Here is a 26,522-nt window from a genome sequence, read left to right on the forward strand (position 1 = left end):
ATACAAACAACTGATATTTATGTATCACATGATGAATGGCAGTGCAGGCCATTTGTAGGTGTCTGTCTTTCACGCTTAAACTCTTACTTTTGTGAACAGTCTTTGTCAGCAATATGAACACACATTAGTCCACACTCAGCCATACCCTATATTCCCGCTGTGGCTGGCTGTGAGGCGTGGTGATGTTTCTGCAACCAAGCTAATCAGAAAGACTAATGTAACTTTACAGGGGATCCTCCTCTACGGCTCTGAAACAACACAGGCCACAGCCTCCTGCAGGAAACCAGAGCCAGCTGACCCCACAGAGGAGTCTGGCGAGAGGCGCGAAAACTCTGCTTTACATCGCAAACGCGGGTTACACCTAGATGAGACGTGTTGTTTTGTTGAGGGGAAGTCTTAGAAATTTCTAAGATGCAATTATGACAGAAAGTAGCATGATAACTATATACAAATAACCAAATCTTCTCACTTATACTCTTGTTTGCTTTTATAGGTCATATAGAGGCATCAGTATCAAACTGAGACTGTTTCATAACAAATTAAAACTGTAGTGTGTTTACATTGCTGTTTTACTAAAAAAAATGGGATTTAATTGGCTGTTATGGTCAGTCAAATTTCAAAATACTCTTTACTACCTGTGTTGGAAACATCCACGCCAGCAATACACATTGCCAAAAATGTTCAGTTCAATACATGCACACATCTAACTTTCCCACTTCATCAGATAAAGTCTGAGAGGGTGAACAATAGAGCTGACCCAATACTTTCAGTGTAGAGATTCTGAGATATAGTGACGAAAGGCCAACAGTGAGATTGTCATGTTTTAAATTCCTGCACTCTCTGAATGCAAAGACCACACAGTAACACACCAGGTCCTCTGCGGTGACGGGCTCTCCAGAGCGGCTGGTCCCCACCACCATGCGCGCCAGTCTGTTTTTCATGTCTTCCAGGCTGTCTGCCAGAGCCAGGATGGCCATGATCTCGCTGGCCACTGCAATGTCAAACCCCGTCTGGAATGTGAGAAACAGAAAATCATACACAATGTAAACCACAAGGGCAACAATTTGAAGTATTTGTTCAGTGGCCCGCAGCTGGTGGATCTGAAAACACTCATATCCTTTCACAAACCATGAAATAGACAGGCGTAAATTCTGTAGTTTCATGGTTGTTATTGTGTGAAATCCTGCAGAAGTTTGCAGCTATGAATCAAAGTGAGATGTTTACATTTTCACACTAAAATACATTTGACTGCCCTGTGAAGGATGACAGTTTTTGAGAGTGAATGAAATGTCTCATCCCTGAATGCATCTCAAGACAACAGCGTGGGAAGAAAACGGGCAACTTTCCACCGTCGCTGGCAGACAGGAGATTATCTAGGCACGACAGTCATCAGCTTTTTCACATGGGGAAGGAGATAAAAGTTTCATGGACATGTCCTAGTTCAGGAACGATGATTTGGGGGAATCGATTTAACTTCAAACATGTTAGACTCATTTTTGATGTTACATTTACGTCGAACTCGAAGGGAAAAAAAAGAGATGAAACTAGAGAAAATAAGTGACCGAGAGTTATCCACAGGGAAGAATATGGGAAGTAACCTCTATTCCACTTCACCAAAAAAAAAGGGAAAAAAGAAACATAACTTAAACCACATCAATCCACCAAGGAACACATTTCAATTCCCACTCCCAGTGGTAACACCCTGAGGGGCTATAGTGTATCCAGCACTGGAGGAAGGTGGAGGACAGAGCAAAGGAAAGGGAAACAGAATGGATGAACTGATGGCTGTAAATGTAAGCATATGCTGAACTAGCTCATAGGCTGATTCAGGTGTGTGTTAGTATATGTGTATGTGTGTGTGCCCGTGTGTGTGTGTGTGTGTGTGTGTGTGTGTGTGAGGATGGGTGGGTCATTTTTCTCCCTTCTTTAAACATTTGCTTTCACTTAGGCCTGCTTGCTTCCCATTGAGGTGGAGTGTTTATTTACAGGATTTCGTTTAGCTGTCATTACCACAGATATATCGGGGAAATACATCTGGGCTTTATCATGGGCAGAGGGGAGTGTCTGTGAGTGTGCATGGGAACATTTTATACAGTCTCTTTTGACTACTTAAAAACGCAGGCATCTGATGCCAACTTAAAGTCCCCCTCTGGTCAAAAACGTGTTATAATTCTTTTTTCTACAGTTGAATGTTTCAGTTTAGTGTAGAATGATCTGTGTGCAGAGTTTGACACAGGAGGGCCATTTTCACATTCATTGCTGAAAGATGCAAAATCTTTAAAAAAGAAACAAAGATTGTCAGAGGCTGGCCTATGAGCATGATTTGTGATGTCACAGATAGTTTGGAAGCTAATCCTGGTCCAACTTTCAGCAAACTAAATTGTCATTTAGAAACCCGAAAAAAAAACTTTGAGAATGGACTTTACAGTAGCTAACACAGGGCACACCTTGTGCAGAGGGATTAAACTTGTGGAATATTTGGGTATTCATATTTCTGGATTTTTTTTTTATGATGTTGTTTTTTCAGTAAAAACATGTTAGACATACATTAAAGAATCTTTATGTATGACTTAATATGTGTGCAGGAAACCCTGCCATGAAATCACTGTTTGTAATTCTGTGTTACTGTGTTTTCGAATGAGAAAATATTTAAACTGGAAAAGGAACTGGAATGGAACATATTAAGATTAATGGATACCAAAATCCCACACCAATAAATATTCTGGTTATTGTAAAAATACACAAACAGAGCCAGATGGTGAAAATGTTTTCAAAGATTGACATCTAATCAGATTAGTCAGGATTGCGAAGGTGTGAATGCTGCATACCTCTCGGATCTGTCCTTTTTCTGTGCTTGCCTGTCCTACTGTGATCTTCCTCAAGAAACGGTCATTTGTGTCAAGAACTGAAAAATGAAGATGATGAGAGTTTAATTTCCTGCAAAAATTTCTCATAGGATCTACTGCTTTGAGGATGAAAACTGGCATTGATGACAAAGAAGGGAATAAATACAACTTAATTTGGTAACAGACACTCAAAATATTCATGTCCTCACAGCCTGCACCTGGCAGGCTGTAAAAGTCCATTTCCACACTTGTTAAATATAATCAAATGCACGTCCACAGGCTTTCACACAAACAAAACCCAATAAATGACAAGAAGAGAGATTCCTATCCATTACTGTGAGTAGGTGTTAACACAGTGCTTATGCTACGAGGGATTAGCCATTTTAAGTTTCTTCACTCAGCACTTTGCCTATTCTCTGATAACGTGGCTAGGAACTGCGGTTATACTTTCATTACAAGCAGAAAATCACGTCTAACATTATCCGTGTGTTGGTTTTGTAATTTAAGGGAATGTGAAAAAAAAAACAGTTTGTTTTGTGAACACACAGACGCACAGTCACACCCATGGAACTCTAGGTGGTAAATGTGTTTTTAATCTCCAGGGCTCGTCTTTTAAGAATGCCCTCCGGAGCCACTGGAGTAAATACCACATCAGTCATGGCAGCACCCGGCTGGTTGTTCTCACTGACAACTTTAAACCAACACATCCACCACTGAGGTAGCCATTCCCCCTCCGACCAGACTTACATTTATTATCCTGGGACTGACAAATGCGACACTTTCACACAAGATGTGGTAATTCAATATGAACAAAAAGGCCAGAGGGAGCTGTTTCAAGACATTGTTCACTGACAACAATACCCACATATACTGCAGTGAAGACTCAGTTTAGAAAGTATAAAATCCATCCAGGGATTAACTACAATTTTAGGGTTTTGGTGCAACACTTAAGCCATTTTGGGCACCACCAAAGATAAATTAATGTAAAATCAATGTGGATGTAATCAAAACTAATTAAATGAAGTTTTCCAGATCCAATGGCTGTAGTTGGTCCCAGTGATCTTTTTTTAACAACTCTTTGTGTGTTGTTCATGTATTATCTGCTCTAGCTTTTTTCCAACAAAGATATAATACTTGCCAAAAATTAAGTGAAATGGCTTTTTTCCTTGGAGGATGATCCTGAAACCCCTGCCAAATAATAGAAAATGCTGCAGGCTAAGTCAAGTTTGCATGTGACAATGTTTAGCCATGGCACAAAGTCTATCTGTTTGTCTAAATGTCAATTTTAATGAATAGATTTGTGTGATAGTCATGACATTGATTCTGATCAAGAATGTCTGTTCCTGCAATTTATACTCAGGGTTTCCAAGAAATTTCCACAACCAATTAATTCTCCAGAATAAAGGGTAAATGGGAAAACAAATAGCCAATGCCATATAACTTCACCATTTTTGTAAATAATGCAACACGCTACCTTATATTTTACAGACGATGTTTTAAAAAACATAAGCATTGAAACATACACAATTTTGAACCATGAGGGAAATGAACGATAGTCAATAGTGAAAGGTCTGAACCAGATTAAATGTACAGAGTGAGCTGCTATACTTCAATAGATACCTCTCTGCCAGGTGATCTTGGAAGGGTCAAGGTCAAGACGCACAAAGGTGCTGATTTCCTTGGGTGTGAGAGATGCTGGGTCTGTTTTATTGATCCCTAGACGCTGGGATGGAAAAAAGAGAGAGGTTGATCATTTGAGAGTGTTTCTGGAGGAGTGATTCAAGTTTTTGGCTTACGTTACGTTCATTAGGTACAGCAATTTATTAGATATTAATTGTTAACCTGACTATTTCTATGTTTTAAACAAAAGAGGCAATACTTTTCTTACCATGTCCTTGACACAGTATCATACCAGCATTTAAAAACAAATCCAGACAAAATGACTACACCATGATCACCTAAGGTCAGGTTCAAAAGGTTCACTGGGAAGTGCTCTGTTGAATAAACACACGCAACTTTTTATCTCTCACATCCATTAAGGCCAATAAATATTTTATAGTCCTTTCAACATCACAAAGACACTTTCATCCAACAGTGCAGACAATCATTGAGTCGACTTATGTTTTAACTTCTCCATCTCATCTCCACATCTGCCATATGGATTTTATGTGTTGAGACTTGATACAAAGCATTCTCCATTTACACTTCATAAAACTGCATGACGTATGAACAGATAGGAGCTTCATGAGGTATAAACAAATATCTAGAGAGACATGGTAGAAGGGAAGAAGGACATTTCTAAATAAGCTCACTGATGTCCCCTAGTGGACAAAATGTCTTTTTTTTTTTTTTTTTTAAAAAAGAGCAATGTAGCAATTATTTTGTCTCTTGGTGACACCAGTGATCTGGGCACTGCAGTGTTTAGACTTACATGTAGCCTGGAGATTTGGATGGGTGAAAATCTTCTGACTCCATTCACTGAGGGGACCAGTCTACTGAACAGGGCCTGTCAGAAATCAGGCAAAAACAATTACAGTAAATGCATGCACATGAATTTACACGACATTTAATGCACCTTGGGGGATAATCATGTTTTCTTGAGCAGAATGCAGCGCATCAAATACACAATGCACGGTGATTTGCTAAATGTAACTGACATAAAAAGCATGCTCTTACATAGATTGGTTAATATCATTTGTCTCTTGAACCCGAGATTTATGCTTTGGAACGTTGCACTAGAAAATGAGGTTAATTGTCTGTGGTATGTTTGGTGAACCATAAAGCAGGGCTATAAAACAAATCATTGACAGATGTCAACTTTAATTAACAATGTTGCAATTAATAACCAGAATACACAATTATGCAATTATGAAATAAGGAATTCAGAAGGTTACTACAGAATAACAGCATATATAAAATCTTAATTTATCTAGTGACACTGAGCCAGGACAGACAAATAGCAGTGACCCACAATAGCAGCAATAAGTACAACAACAAAAAAAAACGTTACATAATAGAGTGCATAATTTAGGCATGTGTTTGTAAGTAAGTTGAAGCAGCTGCAGCTAGCAGTGACTTCTTCCATTACCCTTGAGTTTAAATCAATCTAAAAGTGACAAGAGTCTCAAGTTTCTGAATCTAAAAATACAAAAACACCAAAAAATTACCACATTTGAAGATTTGTTTAAAATCAGGAAAACAGGAGTGTCACTACATTAGCATTCACATCAAAAGATCAATTTCATGTTTTGGTCATGCTGGAATAAATCATTACTATGTGTCATTGTCACAAGGTCACCTTGTCTGATTGCGTCGCCTCGTGGAGCATCCTGGCATCGATGGCTGCCGCCACCAGGTTATTGGCTGCTGTGATGGCATGAATGTCACCAGTCAGATGGAGGTTGAACTGAAGGGCAAGAGTTGAGCGAACAGAGAAATAGAGAAAGAGGGGTGTCAGAGAGAGGAAATCAATGCACCATTACTGTAATGTTGTTGAACACATCTTAGATTTGGATGGCCCCAGTCGAAATAAAACCTCCAACAAAATAATCTTCTCATGGGTCTTTAAAAATATTATGGCACATATTATCTCTGTTTGACATGAGCCAGTTGATTTAAGGGGAAAGTGGAACACTGTGACATGAGAAAATTGATGGCAGAAGGAAATAAAATGGTGTTTTGGTATGGGAAAACCTACATGTCTGCTGTTTCAAAGCCAGTGGGTCTCTGTTCCTCTGCCCTCCCTCCATCCCTCCCTGCCTTCAGTTCCTTTAGTCACAGGCAATATAATGCCACAACTCCAGGGGTTGTATGCATGTGCATTTGTGTGTTTTCATGGAAACCAGCGTCACGCTGCATGTTTTATGTCTTTGAAGCCTGCTCTAGTCCTGCTAGGGAGCACTGAGAGTGACTGTGACTCTTACCTCCTCCATGGGGATGACCTGGGCATATCCCCCTCCTGCAGCTCCCCCTAGATGCAAAGAAGAGGTAACACAGTCAGAGACAGACAAACAGGACCTGGACACACAAAGGAAGAATGCTGTGTGGTGGACTCTGAGTGAACTTCTCCACCCCTACACAAAATGTAGCGGGGTATGAAAAGCTAGCCTCACGCTGACAAAGACAGCTTATCACACAGTTACTTGATACATTCCTAACTGCTGGTTTGGGCGGCCGTCTCTGGCCATGTCCACATCCCACTCAATGTTTTCAATTGGGAGAAAAAAAATTCATTCCAAAATAACATCTACCATTTGAAAAAGTTGGACATCTTCTCCAGTATGAAAACAAATCTCCTTTAATAATGTTAAGTCATTATTCATTGGAATAGTTTACCAAACTGAAAAGTTTAAGAGAAAAATTAATTCTAGGATCATTATCTTCAGAATAAGAAATTACAGTAATGTTTTACCATGTATTAAAAAACAACAGAGAACACTGAGAGGTGAAAGCATACTTTTCAGACAGGTTATGCTAAGCACAATATGTATAAGGACCTAAATATTCATTGCAGACCTTTAACCCCAAAGGTGGGTCCCTGGGAAGGCTGTCGGAGACAGGCAAAGGAGTTGAGCTTAAGGTGGGCAGACAGGGCCTGAACCAGGCCAATGGTCACCGTGCTTTTACCCTCGCCCAGCGGGGTGGGTGTTATTCTAGACAAAGATGAAGACAATAGATACATTTATTTTAAATGTTGTATTTATTTCCATGGGTCTAAGTGTATGTCATAATCACATACAACCAATGAGCTGACATGTATAAGCTGCAAATCATTGTTCAAAACGAAAATCAGACTCTGTGCCTTGAGGTAATGTCAGTGACTATTCTATTTCACTAGTTAAAGCATGAGAAGGAACAAAGGGAATATTATAATCAAGAAAAAGACTTCAGTCAATCAGTAGGTCACACTTACCCAGCAACCAGCACATATTTCCCATCAGGCTGTGCGTGGAGGCGGTCTAACAGGGAGAGTCGGACCTTAGCTTTGCTCCTGCCATAGGCTTCAAGCTCTTCTGGCAGCAAACCGATCTCCTCTGCCAGCTGGTCCACTGGCTTAGGTGTCTGGGCTCGGGAAATCTCTATGTCACTGGCCAACACAGAAACATTTTCAAGCATCAAAAATGTGAAATTGTCTGTTACATAAATGTTAAACCACCATCAACCCTATTCATACAACATTCAAAAGTGACATAGGTGCAACTTAGAGAACTGTATCACATGAGAAAATAATCCTAGGTCCAGGCAGGTGTAGTTCTAAACAAGCCCTCATAGAAAGTTGTCTATACCTTGGTACAGGGGTCAGGGGCTGCAATTTGAGGCTGCGCAGATGCCAGGGTCGGTACTGCTGCTCCTGGAGCCACCGTCTACAACTACGTACCACATTCTAATAGAAAAAAGGAGAGACAGAGAGAACCAGATAAAGAACAAAATAGCCAGAATATAGTAAGCGAATGGGGCAAGAACAGAGACAGAGACAAAGAGATGCACCTGTGATCTGTAGGCTGCTGTGAGGTATCTGAATCCAGACTTTGAGGACATCTCAATGGTAGGTTCATCTAAAACAACACACAAGAGGATTAATGCTCATGTTGTGTAAAGAAAATGCAACATAGTCAGTCACTGGTAACTCGCTTTTTTGTTGGCTATAATCTGACTGAATGTAATGTCAGGTTAAGTGTCATTTTTTTGTAATATAGCTCAAGTGTGTGCAGAAAGACTGTGATGACTATCACAATACATTCAACTGTACCTGTCTCCAGGGTGGGCTCACAGCGGATGACAGCAGCCCCTGGTCTAACCCAAGTAGGTGGGACATCCATTTTCCCTGCCCCCAACAGGACCACAGCATCAGCCTGCATCACCTTGGAATTGACAAGAAATTGAGGAAGAATTTAAAAAAGAGGAACGTGTAGGAAAAAGTAAACATAGAAAATCAAAAAAGGTGGAGAAGCTCAGAAAGTTTAGAAGAATGTGTGTTATGCCTTTTATGTGAACGACAGACAAGCAAATGAACCAATAAATCAGACAGATCAGGAAAAAGTTAGTTAGCTATGTTACAACAGTTCACATCACTTGACGTTTCATTTGGAAAGCAGAAACTGACTCCATGTGGTCAGCCACTAAAACTACACATACTATAACAGGTGCAAATTAATAGAGAGAGCATAAGAAGAGGGTAAAGCCTGTCCAGCTGAAAAATAATGGCTTTAGTAAAGAATCATTTTATAAAACTTGCAATACTAGAAGTATGATTAAAAAAAAATCATACACACATGAACTCACCTGTGTCTGTAAACTCTTGGACCGCCAGTGACTCCTGAGAGCCACCATTCCACTTCTTTCAATCAGGCACTGCACGGCCACACCAAGGGGTGCGTCTTCTCCAACCAACAGCGCATTTTTCCCTTCCAAAGGAGCATCTGTAAAATGTTTAAATGCAGCCGTTAATTCATGAATACCTTACGTGCACGAGCAACCTAACGGCTATTGTGGTCCAAATTACAGTTATAGTTGAGTCCATTTATTCCAGTGTTTATGATCAATAATAAAAATGCTGACAATCTGAAAAAGGTTTTGCACATGAATTGTGTTTAAAATAGCTTTGTGCAACACTGTAGTCATAACTGCAAATCACATATGTTGTACATTGTTTAATGCACATAAACGTTATAATTTGAAATGTACATCCATATACTACAACAAATGGACATCAAATCGTCACTTTCAAGACTTCATGAGTGTTGAAAAACTGTCCCACATGTTGAGTCTCTACTAGTTGTAAGACCAACACTCAGAATAGCTGTGACCCTATGTGCAGCTGACCCCTACCTTCTGAACCCTAAGATGTGTCTCAAATGGTCTCATGTTCAGGACTAAGCCTCCGGAATCAGCTTTTTTCTGGTGTGTCCCAGTGCTAAAATCTTTTTGGAGCACAGGGGTTTCAGATTCCCCAAACTGTAAAAATCTTGGCTTAAAGTTCGAGATTGCATCGTGATCAAAAATTGTACTTAGCTCCATTAAAAAAAAAATACTCTTCACACATAAACTATGTCCTAATTCTTTATGATATACTCATTTTGATAAAGTTTTATGCACACAGAGTGTTTATACTAAATACAAATGTATTACATTTAAGGTTGTTTCTTTACATTCATTAACATCATAGTACAGCATTATGCTTGAATAAATAGTAAACTGTATTAATTTCTTGAAAACTAACTGCAAAGAAATTAGAAGAAGACACATTCAGGTATCAACTATTTTTAAATTACAAATTTTTCTAGCGTAAATGCACTATCCACTCATACTATAAATTCAGTGCCACAGCTGGATAAACACAGACACATCCTAAACAATTAGTCACAAGAAGGATCTGGGTCACCATAACTACTGACTTTCAGCCCGTGCTACCACTGAACCATACTGTAATCAAAGACACATATTAGTTTCTGCTACACCTGTGTCGTTCAAAATGTGACGTCTCAGAACAGAGTTCTTCCAGAGGTGAAGGTACAGCTATATATAAAGTTCAGAATAATATGCAACTACTGCACATGAGACTGAGTTCCATTCTCTGAAACTCACCATGGTTCTCCAAGAGATCCAGGACAGCGCTGGCGACGGGCGGCACAAAACCTTTGCTCAGATCTCCTCGTACCAGACGGCCCATATTGAGATCTGATACCCTATAACAAGACAAAAACAGATACATATTTTTTTTTATGAATATTACATGTATATTATATTTTTTAAAAGTTATACATTATTTTCCCTAGAAGAAAGTCACATTTTAATGGCCACAGCATTATGGTTATTTTGTAAAAATTAACAAATAGTAACTTGTTATCCTCTGCTGAACCCATGCCCTTCCATTTGTTATAATTATGAAGGGTGCCTTGCCACTTTTCTCATTTCTCTTGTCTAGTGAAAGCACACACTCTACATTTAGGCTGCTTTAATTCTGCGCAGCCCTTTCTGATTTGGGCTAATCTGACATAGCGTGTGAGGAAAAGCATTTATACCTGGCTGACTGCTGCTGCACAGAAATGAATACTGATGACAAATGAAGGGGAATACACGTCAATCAAGAGAGGCAACCTATTGTAAATTAGTACAGTACAAGAACTTGAAAGAGGTTCACTAATACATGTCATGTTTCTCTGTTTAAATGTCAACATTTTAAATGTAAAAATCCTGGTTAGTCGGTGCAGGGTTTTTACCCGTTTACATCCTTCTCAGGTTTGAGTGTGTTCAGCACTCGACTAGTGAGGGAAGCAGGGGGGAGGTGGAGATACACGCCGTGCACCCTGGGGTCTTCATTCAGCTTCAACAGCTCCTCAACAATCTACACACACAAAAAGACAAAAAAAAAAAAACTTTTACCATCAGGCATTCTGGTATGAGTGCTGTCTGAATATGGTCTACAGAAACTACAGCCTTCATACTTATAAGGGCAGAGTATGATTGTTTGAGGTAACAGTATTGCTTAAGAACAAGGGATAGACTGAAACAAGAAATGCACAATCAAATTTAACATTTCAGCTCTGGTGACTGAGCATAAAAAAGGAGGAAAGAAAGGGTGTGAGAGGAATGGGAATATGTGTAAAAGTAGAGCAGTGGAACAGCAGAGTCATTTGGGCCTGGAATTGTGATGTAAATCATCCACTGTCAGCTGAATTGCCTGAGCTATTCCTAGGGTTTCCTACTTTCTATTTGGCTCAAGAGTCGACTTCCATCTGGGAAGAGGGAGCCACAGCTGAGAAGCTGCTTCCTAGTTCCAGTTACATAATGCTGGAAACTGCCATAAAGGGAAAAAAGGAACATAAGCAGTGACTAAATCAATTACGAATTTAATACTTAGTCATGCAACAGCAGATATATGTTGACTTATAGTTAAGTAAGACTTAATGACAGAGAAGCTTATGTGAGTCACTGAATACCTTGAGATTACACAACCGCCTTAATCAAAGTGGTGCACAGATAAACAGCCAGAGGAACAGTATCTCATGCACTGACTTGCCAGATAACGAGATGGTAGGAGCTGAGGGAAATGTTACTAACGAAATGTTCGATCCAGTTTCACTTACTTCATCTTCACTGCACTCTTTTGCCAGACAAATCTGAGTGATGTTTAAGCCAATCTGTGGACATACAGACATGAGAGTGTGAGCAGTTTGAAAGGGCAAAATAGGCAATATTCTCATAGAGGAATGGTGAGAGAGAAATTTACCCTTCCAGCCATTTTCTTATTGATCGCCAATAAGCTGTCGTCTTCACCCACCTTTGGAACAAACACAAACAGACATGATGACACTGGAAACTCCAATGGGTTCAGTGAAAAAAGACAAGTCATAAGTCGAACGCAAACTAAGACAAAGCAGGTTGCGATACCTGTATAATGGCTAACATTGGTTGTAATGCTGGATTTCTTCTGTGCAGAGCTGCCATTTCCTCCTTGGCGCTCTGAACAATTTCCCTGCAGGAAAAAAATATAATAAATAAACTAGTTAGCAATTCCATTTATCCATTTGGGGCTCCATACAGAGTTTTAAAATACATTCAAGCCAAACATCACCCCATTCTTTTTGGAAAGAAACCTCCATCAGAAAAGTGGATGAGATTTGGAAATGTTTATTCAGTGTTTCTGGGACATGGTTTCCACTATTTAAATATATTTTGAGAGCTTTTTCGGCCACATTTGCTACAATGAATTGTATACACGTTTTGTGGTTGCATCCATTGGCCACCTTGCTGTACACGTGACAATGGATGGGCGTGGCTAATGTGATAATGTATAGCGTTAACACACTGACCTATATTTTGTCCAAAATGTAAACAGTGAGAAATCAAATCCTCCTCTAGCGATCTCGGATCATTCTTTTAATAATTTTTTTTTCGCATGATGGTCTATAGTAAAGAAAAAAAACATATGCGCAGTAAATGATATAGAATGTAAATCGCATAAAAACGTGCAGATCTCTGCAAACACACGCATACAGAGTCGTTGGCGATGCAAAGACACATAAAGACTTGTCAGCATCACGCATAAGAGCTGTATCCCGCACGAACTGATGTTAATTCAGCACCGTGTGTTTGGCAACAACGGAGAGAGGTTACATCAGCTGACTGAGAGCCCTCTGATCATATCGTACGGCACGTGCAGAACTGGCTGCAGACCAACGGCACAAACGCGCCGGTGAGGCAGGAAGTACCGACCACCGTTTATAATGTTAGCAAACAAGCTAACACTCGACCGTAACTTATTTCAAATACAAAAATAAAACAAATACAACAATACCTATGTAACGTGTGACCACGTATGCCTTTTTTTTCTTCTTACCTCAAAGAACTGTCGCATTCAAACCCCTCATCCTTCTGGGACTGTTTCCCAAAGTCGACGGCTATTTTCGTGCTGGCACCGCCACTGGAAGTAGCGCTAGCCGTCCGGAGAATCAGCCGGCTGTTGGCAGGACCAACCGGTGGGCATCTCCGCGACAACACGCTAACTTTGCTTCCTGGACGGGCTGGATGGATCCTAAGGCTCCCACAAGCACTGCGAACTAAAGACAACTTCATGGCCTCTTCTTTTAGTTTTCTTTTAGTTACTTAGGCGTGTTTCCTCGTCTTGATTCTCTTGCGATGGTAAGCGAGGGACTAAACCTCCGGGAGGAACATAAAGAAAGTTGAGGTGGCGTTAGGGTCGTGATGGAGCTACGCTGTCTTCAGGGGCAGTCGGAAATTTGAATATTCAGAGTTCGGGATAACCCTGAAGTGTTAAAGAGGTTGGGCCTCTCCCACAGATAAAGATGTAAGATAACACAAGCTGAACAACATTTTGGAGCGCGAAAAAAACGGTCATAATAGTCATAATTCTGATGGGAGATACATAATGTACGGTGTGTGTCTCCATTTCCTTTTCTGGCATTCATACTCAGTGTCTGCTGCTCGCTTAGCAAAAGACCACAAAAATATAGAGTCATTTTTTGGCAAAGCATCTATATATTTGTTTGTTATGAAGCAGCGACACTGGAATATTTGCGCCGACTTGAACATGAATTTAGTAAATCCGAGGTACACGTGAAAGCAACAGCCCCACAAGAGGGGATGCGCCTTCACAGCCTGTGTTGACAGAAAGTGGGGAGGAGATCAGTTCAGGCCACGTGGGCTCACAGACTAAGATCTATCCACCGACTATGAAAAGGCAATGACCCGTAGACCCGTAGTACATAAAACAAAGAGACACGGTTGTATTTGCACGTTTCAGCATGTGAGGAGAATTAACATTTAGGGATTTAATTGAGTCTCCGCTCACCATTGGACTGTCTCAACCGCATGTATGAAAGATCTCTTTGGAAACAATGCAGCTGATACCCCATTATGTTCTGGATGATCATGAAGTCTCATAAGTGGTCATTAATCTGTTAATAAACCAGTCACACTGGGATCGATAGAATGTGGTGGAGCAGGCATTCAAGATTCCAAGGGAAGGAATCGACTGGAGGTCTGAGTTGGAGGGTCCAACCAAGATCACATGAGAATCAGATGTCCCTCAGCATCGGCTCTGAGAATGATTTGACCCGCTTAAAACAAATGCTGCATGCGAATGAGCAGTTCAACAGACAATTATTTTTGAAAGAATATTTTTGTAACATGATTTGTGCAGCTGCTGTCCCAATCTTTGGGACAAAGGGCCATTACACAGCATTCCTGCCAGTACCAAAGCAGACTAGCCCAATGATAGTGATGGAATCTAAATCAATACACTCACTCAGGTACTGTGAATGTACTGAGTCACAAACAAAAAGAGTGCAGCACACCACCAGAGTAACAGCTGCTAAGCTGTAGCTCCTGTTAGCTAGTTAGCTCAGAGGGAGCTCGAGGTGGTAAGAAAAGACAGGCTGAGGCTAAGTGGTTAGCATGCTAACTTCAGCAGATATCTTTGCAATGCAATACACAGATGTTTTTGACATAATGTCAAAACTCTATATTTTAGATAATCTTTGAATGCGCCTTTATGTACAAATTCTAAGTACTTGGTTACTTCATTGTTTCCATTTTTTGCTCGTTTATACCCTCATTCCTCTCCATCTTAGAGCAGATATCGAACTTTTTACTCCGCTACATTCGTTTGATAACTTTTGTTACTAGGTATTTTGTAGATGATGTAGATTGTATCTGCAATCTGATAATAAAAATATTGATTCTGATAAGCGTAAAATGCAGATTATCAGTGTGCAGCAGTGTTGTAAAAGTATCCAAATGTTATACATGCGTACAAGTAAATATACTGTGTATAAATATTGCATTGGTTAAAGTGAAAGTCACCCATACAAATAGTATTAGAGTAAAATAAAAACTTTTTTTTTTTTTTAAAAAGTATCTGATATTAGATGTACTGTAGTACCTTTAGTCATTTTCTGGCCATAAATGTAATTCAGTATCTAAAGTTCAAGTAAAAGTAAATTATACATATATTTTTAATTACATTCCATCAGTGGTATAAAGCCTAAATAGGCCAGTGTATAATTTACTCTTACTACCACTTTACTTTCGATAGTTTATTATTATTATTATTATTATTATTATTATTATTATTATTATTGGTTTGTCTGTTGGTTTCTGCTCCAACAGAGTCTCATATCATTGTTCAATAAGAAATCAGACAGAATCGATTTCGTAAATCATTACATTTGCATATAAATGAATTCAATACGACAGAAATCGTAGATTAATTTTTTTTTTTTTAATGGAATTCTTTTTGATACATTTAATATCAGATACTTCATGATCTTTAATCAAGTGCTATTTGTCTACTTGAATTTCGCTTTTACAAAAGTTGTGCTTCAGCATGAAGTTTTCACATTTACTCAAGTATGACTTTGGGGTGCTTTTTTACAACATTGCCCAATGATCCCAATGTTTGTGGGCTGAATTCCCACCCTTAACCCCTTTTCGGCTGAACAATACTATTGAGGCTCATATGTTGTTGTATCATCTAATCGAAGACATATATTACCTACAGTACGTGAGGCTGGTTAAACCTCATTGGTCTGTCTCTCTCTCTTCACACGCACGCACACGCGAGTCATTTGGGCGTGGCTGGGAAAATCCTCAACGTCAATTCACCCTTGAAAATGGGCCTGATACTACCGGTGCCAGGTCTGTCAGGTATCACTGACATCAAAACTCACAAATAAACCCTTCCTCGGAGCTTCCCTGTACATTTCCTAACAGTAATTCCACCCTACGAGTACAAATTGGCTCTCTTTTTGCCTGGACACGCCAGCTGCTCTCACCTCGTCCTACCCAGTTGTCGCGCCTGAGAAGCAGCGTTTACTGCAAAGCCCAAACCGACCTGGCTTCATTCCTCAGGTCACATCATCAGCTTCAGTCCTATGGCGCGGCGCAACCCAGCTGCCTGACAAAAACTCCAGCCGAATACCAGTTTGGGCTCTAAAGATAGCTGCGTTACGCATGCAGGGCCCTTTGTTTCTGCTCTCAGCCAGGCGCTGTGGCACCACGACCACCTGACAAGAGCGTAAAGTTTCATGTCTGCGCAGATCGGAGGGAAAACAGGTAAGTTTTTGTTGTTTTTTTTTGTTGTTTTTTTTTTTAATTTCCATCTCACATCGATGCACGAAAATGGTTGATAGTGTTGTAAATGATTGACTTGGTTAGTGATGGGGGGCCTATCAATGCAATGTGGGACTGATGTGGTGATGGCTTCTTATCAGGGTGTATACATTTTTGTTGTTGTTGTTGTTATTTGGATACAAAATCAGTTTAGATTTATTCATGAAAAACGTACATTTGTGATTTCTTCTAAAGTTGTCATCACAATAAGTACACAGTTTTATTGTTTACCATTTGTACCATACATTTACCTGTAGGTAAGCATAGTCTGCTACCATTTACCTTGAAAATGTTTTAAATCGTGTGGCTGAGCAGTTGCAGGTTGGGGGGGGAACAGATCACATGATAATAAATTTTAAGGCTGGCTGGTTCTGTTCACACATAAACACCGCTATTCCCAGCTGAAAGACAACAGCAACACCAGGTATGAGTTCCTTAAGTTTAGAAACTTTTCGAATGGCCTCTATTCACCGTCATCGACCTTCCTTATATCATATCACAGTGGAAATGCTTTATTTTCCAGTATTGCTCAGACTCAAGATCCGAGATATTCCTGTATCTGATCGACAATTTTTTGGTCAAATCTGATGCTTCAGTAAGATTAAAAGTCAAAGTGGATGCCTGGACTGAGAAATCAGACAGATCACAAGTTAAAAGAACTAGTTTGGTTAGGAGCAGCACCTTCGAGTATTCTTTGGAGAACCTGTTAGGCGGGTGCTGGGTGGGTGAGAGCTGAAAGCATGGAGCCACTGGGTGTGTTTCTAATGGGTGGCTGTTTTTACATTTTGTTTTTATCAAGATCTATGTTGAGGAAAAGTTGAAATTCCATGTGATGTCAATGATTTTGTTGCTGGCGGTTCTCTGATTAGCCATCACTGAGAGGAAAGATACCCAGACAGAGAAACAATCTGTAACCATTTCATGTTTTCCAGCCAAACCATGAGAGACAGACTGAGCAACCTGCAGGAGATGTCCAGCAACCACGGGGAGCCGATGGAGGATGAAGAGTCCTCTGTCTCCGACTCCTTCAGCAACGTGGACCTGGAGGACGAGTTGCCGCACGAAGCAGTAGTGTTTGACAACAGCCCGGCTCTGGAGGACGTCTTCGACCAGTCGCAAGAAATCCACCGAGAGGTCCAGCTCATCCGCCTGGACGTCAAAAGGCTTCGTGAGCAGAACTCTCGTATGTTTCACGGCGTCACCACCATGAGCACCATCAAAAGGGACTCCAACGCCATTGGTGCGGATATAAAGTCCCGGGCGGAGGGTGTGCTGAGTCGACTGCAGGAAATGGAAGGCACAGCCCACAAGCTGGAAGAAGAACACGGCTCGAATTCTGCCATCACACGTATCGCCAGAACCCAGTACGCTGGCCTCAGCAACGGCTTCCGCGATGCCATGTATGACTATAACGAGGCTGAGATGAGCCATCGGGACAACTGCAAAATCCAGATCCAGAGACAAATGGAGATAGTCGGACGTGGGGTGACAGGAGAGGAGGTGGAGGAGATGATCGAGAAGGGCCAGTGGAACATCTTTACCGACAACATTGTGGCTGAGGGTAAAACAGCCCGATCAGCTCTGACCCAGATCGAGAAACGTCACCAAGAGCTGGTGGACCTGGAGAGCCGTATCAAAGGCATCCACGAGATTTTCCTGGACATTGCTCTGCTGGTGGAGGAGCAGGGCTCCATGATTACCTCCATCCAAAGCAACGTTCAGAAAACCGATGAGAACCTACAGGTAGTCCTCATCAAACTTGGCAAGGCCAAACGTCACGTCAGCAACAACCCTTTTAGGAAGATGTTTTGCAGCTGTTTCCCATGTGTCGATTAACTACTGTAGAATACAGAAAAGGGCAGAAGGGCGGCAAAATACGTCACGTTCTTTCCAGACAAAGAGTAGTGTAGTTTAAAGCTGTTGTGTCGAGATTGAGAAACAGAAAATGCCGTGTAAAATTATTTAAAAGTTGTATTCAAGCGATCGATTGATGTTTGTAATGTTTGCATGAAAGGTTTGAGACGGGTATCTTGAACCAGAATGAATCCCTCCATGACTGAGGTGTGATGCAGACCTGAAACATAGCATAGTATTTAAAAATATTTTTCTTGTTTTTATAGCCTGCTGACTTTTCACATGGGAGGGATTGATCAAAAGCCGAAATGTGATGACTGTCACGTTCTTGCGATTGCAGGCGTGCTATGTGAAGTGGTTCCTGAGAGATAGATGAGACGAATTAAAACCCACAGAAATGTCATCACATCAAGCACTTCTTACCTTAACTTACTCAAAGTGTCCAACCCAAGTCATTCAAGTCGAATAATTTATTACTATGCCTCAATATACTGGTAAAAAAAAAAAAAAGGATTTCTGAGAGGTAGAGCTGAAAGCAAATGTTTTAGAAATTGATCAGTTTTGCTGTATTGTATAAATTGCGAAAAATGTTGGATTAATTCTTACCGTTCTTTGCCCATATTGCACAACACTTTTATTATTCTACACTTTTTTCTTACATCTCTTCTGACAACCCCAGTAACTGAGGGGTATCAGCAGTTTTAATCGGATTCTTCGCCAGTCTCAATGTTATGCTGGAATCCTACATTTGATGTACTGTGATGTATGCTAATCTGTTACTTTTAACTGTGATTTTATGACTTAAAAGTATAATACCTTTTATGTTGTCTCCCTTTCTCCTATGGTGTCATGTATATTACATAAAGACTTATATTAAAAATGAGCCCAAGTCTCGATTTATTCTTGTTTGAACATGACGTTTACAGCAAAAGACCCGTCAAGTGTCCGGTATACATTAAAACATATGTTATAAATTGAAAAGCTTTCCTAAACTCCATAAATATGACTCACTGAAGTGTGTTTACAGTAGCGAGTGCTGCTCCTAATGTGATGTCAATCAGTGGTTTTTAGCTGCATTGTGGGTAATGTAGGCACCAGCTTTTGAAAAGTCTGGAGTTTTGGAAAGTCTGCTGGTCTGGCTGTTACACCCCTTGGACTCATCATGAAGGGTTTACAAACAAATTATTTATACAGCAAAAGCAGAGATATCATATGGAGTTACCCTTTAAAAATGTAATACCTGGCATGTTCTACTTACTCCTGTCCAACCCTGAGCCTCCTGGATCATCCAGCGTCCCACCCCATCGGCACCACAGACACACTCACTCACAGGTGGCATCACTTGATTCCTTGATATCGGTTTGATTTCACTTTATTGTCAGAATTTTCCTCTGAAATGTGTCTCGCCTTCCAAGAGTTACAGTTTCACAAAACAATTGAATACAACATTTAACCATTAATCACAAACACATTTCTTAACCAATCAACAAAAGCTACATTAATCAGTCAACTTGCACTGCGTGAGACTAGAGGTTCATTTTAAAATCTTTTATTTTAAACTCTTGTCCTGGAAGCAATATTTCACAGGAATGCTGTCTTACATAATTGACCCAAGTCGAGTCATTCTTCAAGAGAAAATATACTGAGCAAGATAGTGCATCTTACTTAAAGGAAGTATTGTGTGTTGCAGTGGGAAGGCCCACGTCCGTCATCTGGGAAGGGGCGGCAGTCACTGCAGCCACACACTGAACACACAGCAGACAGCTTCCTTCATCGCAATATAAGGATGTGTCTCCCAAGCGTCCTCGGCCGAATAAATCTCACTGAGGCACTTTGAAAGGATTTACTTGCTTTTCCAATTGTGTGGGAGCCAGTCACAAGAGGTAAGACACTTTAATGATATTTGTTTTAAATATTCTTAGGTAACATGTGAAACAGAGTCAAGTGGATAATTGATGGGAGTTAATTAGTGCTGCACCACCCAAACATATTGGAAAGGCTGATGCTGCTCTCTCAATGGCTGCCAATAAGAAGACATTTAGTTGTTTCATTAGACATTGTGACTGCTTTTAAAATAAGCTTTTTATTAATATGCTATGAGGAAATGGAATTTCTGTCTCCAGACCATATGAAAGAATCAGTAGTAGGAGCTACAATATTAAAAGTTTTAATGAATTTACTTAGAGCTACTTATATAACATATTGTGCAACACTATATTCGGCCACAAGCCTACTTTTAAAGGAAATGTCTGTTTTTTTTAAACAAGGAGACATCTTCCTTGTTCCTGGTTTAAACACATTCCAACAAGCTTTTGAACTGTGACTGCTGTCATTGTTTTGAGAGAATGAAAACCTGCTGCAGAGAAAATGATCAGTCAGTGTGTGTATCAGTCGTTATATAAAGCTGACATTTTTTAAGCCTTGGAATGGTGGTATAATTTTTCTTGCTAAATGAACTTTGAACCTTTGTACACACTGTCACCAGGATACACAATGTTTAATGTCACGTCTTTCTGTAAGGGGGTTACTATATTGAGGGTGCTTGAACTTTGAATTATGAATTTTACGTACATTATACCCAAAGCTAACCAGGAATTTCCTAGTTGTCTGGAAGCCCTAAGCCTTTCTTGGTTTTCTTTTCCTCAATATTTAACCAGTCTGCTCTGATTGGTCAGTTCACACATGCCTGAGCCAGCACTGCATACTGTCTCTGGTCAGCGCTGCCTTGTTGAGCTTCAGTTCTAATCTGATTATAAAAAATGAAAATGTGTGACATGTTGATGTAGTGTGACTTCAAGAAGTCACAGAATTAAAGGCAGTGTTTAAGACCTTTTACATGTACATGAACATATAGCACAATGAAGAAAATGGTGAAAAAACACAATTCTAAGGAGAACCCTTAGATGAAACTTCTTGTAAAATTTATTGTGGCTTAGATATGAGCGCATTAATCAAGATCTTGTTTTACTCTGGTCTCTCAGGCAGAATGAGGGACATGCTGGAGAGGCTCCGCACCATCAGTGAGGAGGATGAGGACTACGAACCAGAGATAGACAGATATGAATATGATGTGGACAAAGTGACTCTGCCTCAGCAGGCAGTGGTTTTTGAGAACTCCTCAACCATTGAAGACATCCTGAAGGAGGCCCACTCCATACGCAGGGAGATCTCCTTGCTCCACTTAGAGGTGCAGCGTCTGAGCACCCATAACGAACGCTTTGGCACCTCTGTGCGGCGCCTCACTCTGCTCAAAAAGGATTCCGACTCCATCGCCAGAGGGATCCAGCACCGTGGGGAGGGCCTGTATGCTCGCCTTCAGGCCCTGGGTAAAGAGAGCAGCCAGCTGGAGGAGAGGGAAGGTCCCAACTCTGCTGTTAGTCGCATAGCCCGAGTTCAGCATGACACACTGACCCGGGCCTTCCACGCTGCCATGACTGACTACAACAAGGCAGAGGAGATTCAGAGGACTACGTGTCGGGGGAGGATCCAGAGGCAGGCTTCAATACTGGGGACTGAAATCACTGATGATCAGCTGGATGTGATGGTGCACAAAGGTGGTGAGGGATGGACCGAGCTGTCCCAGAGCCTTCAGATGCAGGGCGGACGCTCGTCACGCTGGGCGATGTGTGAGATCAAAGGCAGACACAAGGAGCTGGTGGAGCTGGAGGCCCGGCTGAAGGAGGTGCACGATCTGTTCCTGCAGATGGCCGTGCTGGTGGAGGAGCAGGGATCCATGCTCAATAACATTGAGACCAACGTGCGCACCACTGACGAATATGTGGAAAAGATCAACGTCCACATCAAGACGGCGTTAAAATACAAGAAGAAAAACCCTTTTCTCCAGTGCTGTCCCTGTTTACCCTGTTGGAGAAACGAACAAGCTTTGTAGGGCTTATTTGGATTTTTATGGACGACTGAAAAAAAACATTGAACTGTGTAATAAGTAATGGACAGCTGAAAAGCTTCTAATGCAATGAGTTTATTTCATGGTAAATCTAAGCGTTACAGCGTCATGACTTGCCAAATTTGATTTACAAGAGAATAACTGATCCTTCTGTTTGGATCTAAAAATCAATCCAATAGTGGTTGTCTGCATTTAATTTTAAAAATGTTTAAATTGAAGGTGAATCGATTAAGCAGTACTATGATGTGCAAAATAAATAGTGTTTCAGTGAATTAAAAAAGGATTGTTTTCCTCAGCAGAGCATCAACACAGTGCACTGAAGAAGGGGGAAGAAGAAGAGCGCATGGTCTTTATGAATATGGAACAATTGTGGTCACTTTGCAAAAGTAGAGTGAAATATCAATAATCATCATAATGTCACTATCTGTGTGGTTGTACTTTAGGAGAAAACATATTTTAAGTGGGAGGAGATTCAGCCTGACAGACATTAAAATAATCTATGATGTGAGAAAGTGAAAGTTGACACTGCCAAAAATGACGAGGCGTTTCATGCCGGTGACATTGCAAAAGGTAAGTTTGATTTAAATTGCTATGTTGATGTGTAGATGTGTACATTTTTAAATACCTACACAGCTGACCAATGAATAGGGGAAAAGACAAATCGAGTGGCTCTTCTAGATTCTTCCATGAGTCAGACAAGCTGTTGGAATGTATGAATGGAGAAGAGACGTGTCATATGATCCTGTCAGGTCAGCCAAGGTATTTTCTGACTAAATGAGTGAGCTGTTTAGCTAAATGGGTAACACCCACATTAATTGGTGAATCATATTAGTGTGCTTTAGTAGTGTATATCATCACCATATTCACAAACAAAGCTGCATTTGATCGTGATCATTTGAACCAACTAGTAGTACCAGAGTCAGATGAGGGCCCGGGGCCTTGGGACAGATGCCTGTTGTACCCAACTGGTAAGACAGCTTTTATTTTTATAATTAAAACTGATTACATTACAAGTCATACACTTGACAATGTCTACCCTGTCTTCTTCATATATAGCAGATACAACATGTCAGTGTCATTTAGAGTCACCAAAAAGTACAATTTGTAAATAAAGTACTGTTAAACTGTTAAATGTAACTTTTAAAAAGCCTCCAATTAAATGAATGACATACGGCTTGCTGCTGGTTATTGTCCAGTTTCAGTCCTTTCAGTCTGACAGGCGCAGCAACACAAGTTTCTCAGCGGGATCAGTTTCACTTCAGGTCTCCTGCCGAGGTCGGGAACTTCTCCCGTAAGAATCGGCGAAGAACTCCAGACTTTGGTGTTACCGAGCTTTTGCTTTGCTTTGCGCCGTCATTTGGTCGTCGTGTGTAACATTATAGTTTAACAGTTCACTGTGTGGCTTACATTACAGTTCAGTAACCGTGTCGTGCCAAGCTCCAAACCTGCTGTTACTTATCAGCTAGCTAGCGCATGCTAACAGTGTTAGCTGCGCGTTGTGGTTACTCACTAGTTAACGCTAACTCCATATTGGTTAAGAGAACATAGCGATGAATAAAGCAGGGATGTTTTTGAAAGCCACTGTGTTTTCTCGTAGCAGTACTATGTATAGTGCTAAAACGTCTTAAACTCAGCACAAGTTTTGCGACGATAGTTTGTGAAGAAGCCGTGCTGTCTTGGCACTGATCATGGCATTAGCAAGTTGGCTCCAGTCTGCTTCTTTAGAATTTAGCTGCTAGCGTAGCGCTAGCATCGTCGTTGAACTCGACTCATGGGGCGTTTTTCATACAGGAGCGGAAAATGGTGCGTTTTCATCGCACCGTTGCTGTTCGGGGCTAAAATATTGAAATCATAGGAGTTCATGTGTATTTCTTGATGCGGAAATGCGGTGGGATTTTGTGTGCAAACCAGGATGGCCGAGTGGTTAAGGCGTTGGACTTAAGATCCAATGGACATATGTCCGCGTGGGTTCGAACCCCACTCCTGGTATACCCTTTTGGTGGTGTCATAGTCTAAATCCCCAAATAACCTCGTTTAAACAAACACGTGCATAAAACTCAAGATTGCCTGCGTGTTGGATTACATACAGATACATGAAATCAGGCATGGAGACGTTAGCATGCGTTGTACATAAACTAAGGCTTTGTCCCACCAGATGTTGGCAAAAACAGTGAAATAATCATTTTAGTTGAGAAAATGCAAAGTGGCTTCCATTTGTTGGATAGTGATAATGTGATAAAATATGGATAATAAGTAAATAATAAAAGGCACTTGAAGGTAAACTGTCCTTCATGGCAGTCTCTTGTTCAAAAATACCTTTATGTCACAGTAATAATGTGGTAAAGATGTCAAATGGTTAAAACTGGAAACTCTGTTCTATGGTCAAATTAATCCTGAACTCACCCAGACAATGGCCAGATGGAATCCAGAGCGCCAGATCTTATATGAATATATGAAGTGCAAAACAAAGTCAGCTGTTCAGATATTGAGAACAGTACAATCCTGCCTCCTTCTTGACCTTAGAATCAAAGTGTCCATGTATTCGGCATATATTATTAATTTGCCAATGTGGTGATAACAATAAGATATGATAACGGAATTGTATTAATCCCAAAGGAAATTCTTGCACCAGAGAATGCAACAATAATGCACAGTACAATAGAAAAAAACCCCAGCAACTACCAGTGGGTACCCCAGGTCGAGATCATACACTGGGCCTGGTTTAGGACGATACAAGTGATGAATATAACCGAAATATACAACATGCAAAGTGTTTAAGGAGTAAATGCAATAAACCAGTGCCTAACACACTAACAATAGAACCAAGAAGAATGAAGTAGAGTAAACAGAAAAAGGAGCATTGGCAATGACAACATTAATTGCTACCTGGTGATTGTGGGGAACATGGTTAGAAATTTCTGAGTCTGTCAGCTGTTTTTCTGTATGGAAGCCCTCCAGGTAACTGACTTTCTGTAAGGAGTAGTTACACTTTTGAGACAGAAGAGGGCGCTCTAAGCCCTTCTTGTAGTCTGTGGGCTGGAGTCCAGCACAGGCCAAGTGAAGGCCTAGACACACTCACCCCTATAATTTCACTACAAGGGCGATGCCTTGGACTCATGGATACCCAGTCATCTGCATCTGCCACAGGAAAGGCTTCACAGAAAATAGCTGTAGCTCTTGTAAAGTGGTATCTAAAAGTGTGTTGCGCTGTAGTCACATGGGTCCAAGAAGCTTACTGTAGATGGAAATTTTCCGAAACTTTCTTAACTTTCGTATAGGGCTTTTGCGCTGCCGTGTTCACAAACACTGACAGTGCCTGAGTCTGCATGGAGCCTTCCAGATGAACTCATCCATCACAAATCCATCTTAATAAATACAGCGAACCCTAGGTGAGAATTCCTACCTGCCCTCTTGCACACCAACAAATAAATCTGCTGTCACTTGATAGGTGTTCGAGGCCTAAGAGAGCACTAATTTGTGAAACTGAGCCTCTTCTTTCAGCTGTTGTGAGGAAACATCAACAAAAGAGCCCTGACAACTGAGAAGAGGGAGGGAGAAGGATGAGGGCTCACAATGGAAGATCAACATCTCTGCATCCCCGAAGCCTCACGGACTCTTTCCAATGGGCTCTTAATCTATTATTCAGTCGCCTATGGTACAGGAAGAGTTGTTTCTTTTCAGTCCAACACATCACGCTGTGTAATATAATGAAACCTGAAGCAAGAGGTGGTGGAATGATAATACAAATTGTTTTTGTTATTATTAGGGTTATTTACTGTACATTGTTTTTGCTATTTAGATTTTTTTTTTTTTTTTTTTTTTAATTTGACCCTCTTCCTTTTTAATTGTGTTTTGACAGCAATTTTGGCTGTCTGCTCAACTCTTTTTTGATTGTGATTTGTATTGTATGTGTGAAAGGTGCTACATAAACAAAGTTTCTTATTCTTGAATTAAAGGTTATTTGTTTTGACTGTGTACATTCATGGTGGATTTACAGCTAGATGTTTTCTGTGTGATGAAAATTACATGGTTTTTGGGTCATGACACTCACTTCTTACCACGTTTTATAGGTAAATATGGCATTTTTACATTGATCTGATTATTAACTGTGCACAGTCATTCAACTAACTTTCCCGACAGTGATTAAAGTAGTATCTCTGCCTTGTCCTGCTTTCATTAAAATGCTTCTTACATGTTAATTTAGCCGTAATAACAATACAATTGATACATGATAAAACACTGATACAGTAGATTCATTTTTGATGCTTTCATTGGGAGTTGAAGTA

At 40.5% G+C, this 26,522-nt stretch overlaps 3 protein-coding genes, 1 long non-coding RNA gene and 1 other non-coding gene across 7 annotated transcripts in view; 4 read left to right on the forward strand and 1 right to left on the reverse strand.

Annotated features, from left to right (window-relative positions):
- The window catches only part of mthfd1l (methylenetetrahydrofolate dehydrogenase (NADP+ dependent) 1 like), a 36,845-nt gene extending 23,271 nt beyond the window's left edge, over positions 1 to 13,574 (reverse strand). For 2 of the 3 annotated variants that reach the window (XM_037087094.1, XM_037087092.1), the window contains exons 1-18: positions 13,186 to 13,574; positions 12,237 to 12,321; positions 12,076 to 12,126; positions 11,933 to 11,986; positions 11,066 to 11,190; positions 10,431 to 10,531; positions 9,129 to 9,265; positions 8,596 to 8,707; positions 8,334 to 8,401; positions 8,132 to 8,229; positions 7,759 to 7,932; positions 7,362 to 7,498; positions 6,770 to 6,816; positions 6,145 to 6,252; positions 5,278 to 5,352; positions 4,467 to 4,569; positions 2,829 to 2,905; positions 870 to 1,010 (exon numbers count right to left, since the gene is read on the reverse strand). In XM_037087094.1, the coding sequence (XP_036942989.1) occupies positions 870 to 1,010; positions 2,829 to 2,905; positions 4,467 to 4,569; positions 5,278 to 5,352; positions 6,145 to 6,252; positions 6,770 to 6,816; positions 7,362 to 7,498; positions 7,759 to 7,932; positions 8,132 to 8,229; positions 8,334 to 8,401; positions 8,596 to 8,707; positions 9,129 to 9,265; positions 10,431 to 10,531; positions 11,066 to 11,190; positions 11,933 to 11,986; positions 12,076 to 12,126; positions 12,237 to 12,321; positions 13,186 to 13,421 (1,929 nt within the window). In that variant the 5' untranslated portion in view covers positions 13,422 to 13,574. Of the gene's footprint in view, positions 1 to 869; positions 1,011 to 2,828; positions 2,906 to 4,466; positions 4,570 to 5,277; positions 5,353 to 6,144; positions 6,253 to 6,769; positions 6,817 to 7,361; positions 7,499 to 7,758; positions 7,933 to 8,131; positions 8,230 to 8,333; positions 8,402 to 8,595; positions 8,708 to 9,128; positions 9,266 to 10,430; positions 10,532 to 11,065; positions 11,191 to 11,551; positions 11,644 to 11,932; positions 11,987 to 12,075; positions 12,127 to 12,236; positions 12,322 to 13,185 lie in introns of those variants that run through there. The other variant, XM_037087095.1, reaches the window with a different exon arrangement.
- A 2,352-nt stretch (positions 13,575 to 15,926) lies between these two features.
- On the forward strand, positions 15,927 to 19,215 carry stx11b.1 (syntaxin 11b, tandem duplicate 1). The gene is made up of 2 exons (XM_037087493.1): positions 15,927 to 16,421; positions 17,411 to 19,215. Exon 2 carries the CDS (start codon positions 17,418 to 17,420, stop codon positions 18,312 to 18,314), a length of 897 nt encoding a protein of 298 aa, XP_036943388.1. The 5' UTR covers positions 15,927 to 16,421; positions 17,411 to 17,417; the 3' UTR covers positions 18,315 to 19,215.
- Positions 19,216 to 19,682: 467 nt separating this feature from the next.
- LOC119011973 (syntaxin-11-like) lies at positions 19,683 to 22,516 on the forward strand. The gene is made up of 2 exons (XM_037085410.1): positions 19,683 to 20,215; positions 21,314 to 22,516. The coding sequence occupies exon 2, from the start codon at positions 21,319 to 21,321 to the stop codon at positions 22,219 to 22,221; it is 903 nt and encodes a 300-aa protein (XP_036941305.1). The 5' UTR covers positions 19,683 to 20,215; positions 21,314 to 21,318; the 3' UTR covers positions 22,222 to 22,516.
- Positions 22,517 to 24,142: 1,626 nt separating this feature from the next.
- Positions 24,143 to 24,225, forward strand: trnal-uaa. The gene has a single exon. It is a non-coding gene; the product is annotated as a tRNA-Leu (tRNA).
- Positions 24,212 to 26,206, forward strand: LOC119011974. The gene is made up of 2 exons (XR_005072316.1): positions 24,212 to 25,625; positions 25,738 to 26,206. It is a non-coding gene; the product is annotated as an uncharacterized LOC119011974 (long non-coding RNA).
- The last annotated feature ends 316 nt before the right edge of the window (positions 26,207 to 26,522 follow it).

The sequence above is a fragment of the Acanthopagrus latus genome, chromosome 22, assembly GCF_904848185.1.
Source record: "Acanthopagrus latus isolate v.2019 chromosome 22, fAcaLat1.1, whole genome shotgun sequence".
Classification (NCBI taxonomy): domain Eukaryota; kingdom Metazoa; phylum Chordata; class Actinopteri; order Spariformes; family Sparidae; genus Acanthopagrus; species Acanthopagrus latus.

Bases quoted from the DNA above. Each gene is read 5' to 3' on its own strand.
- stx11b.1 (XM_037087493.1), top strand. From the start codon at position 17,418: ATGAGAGACAGACTGAGCAACCTGCAGGAGATGTCCAGCAACCACGGG.
- LOC119011973 (XM_037085410.1), top strand. From the start codon at position 21,319: ATGAGGGACATGCTGGAGAGGCTCCGCACCATCAGTGAGGAGGATGAG.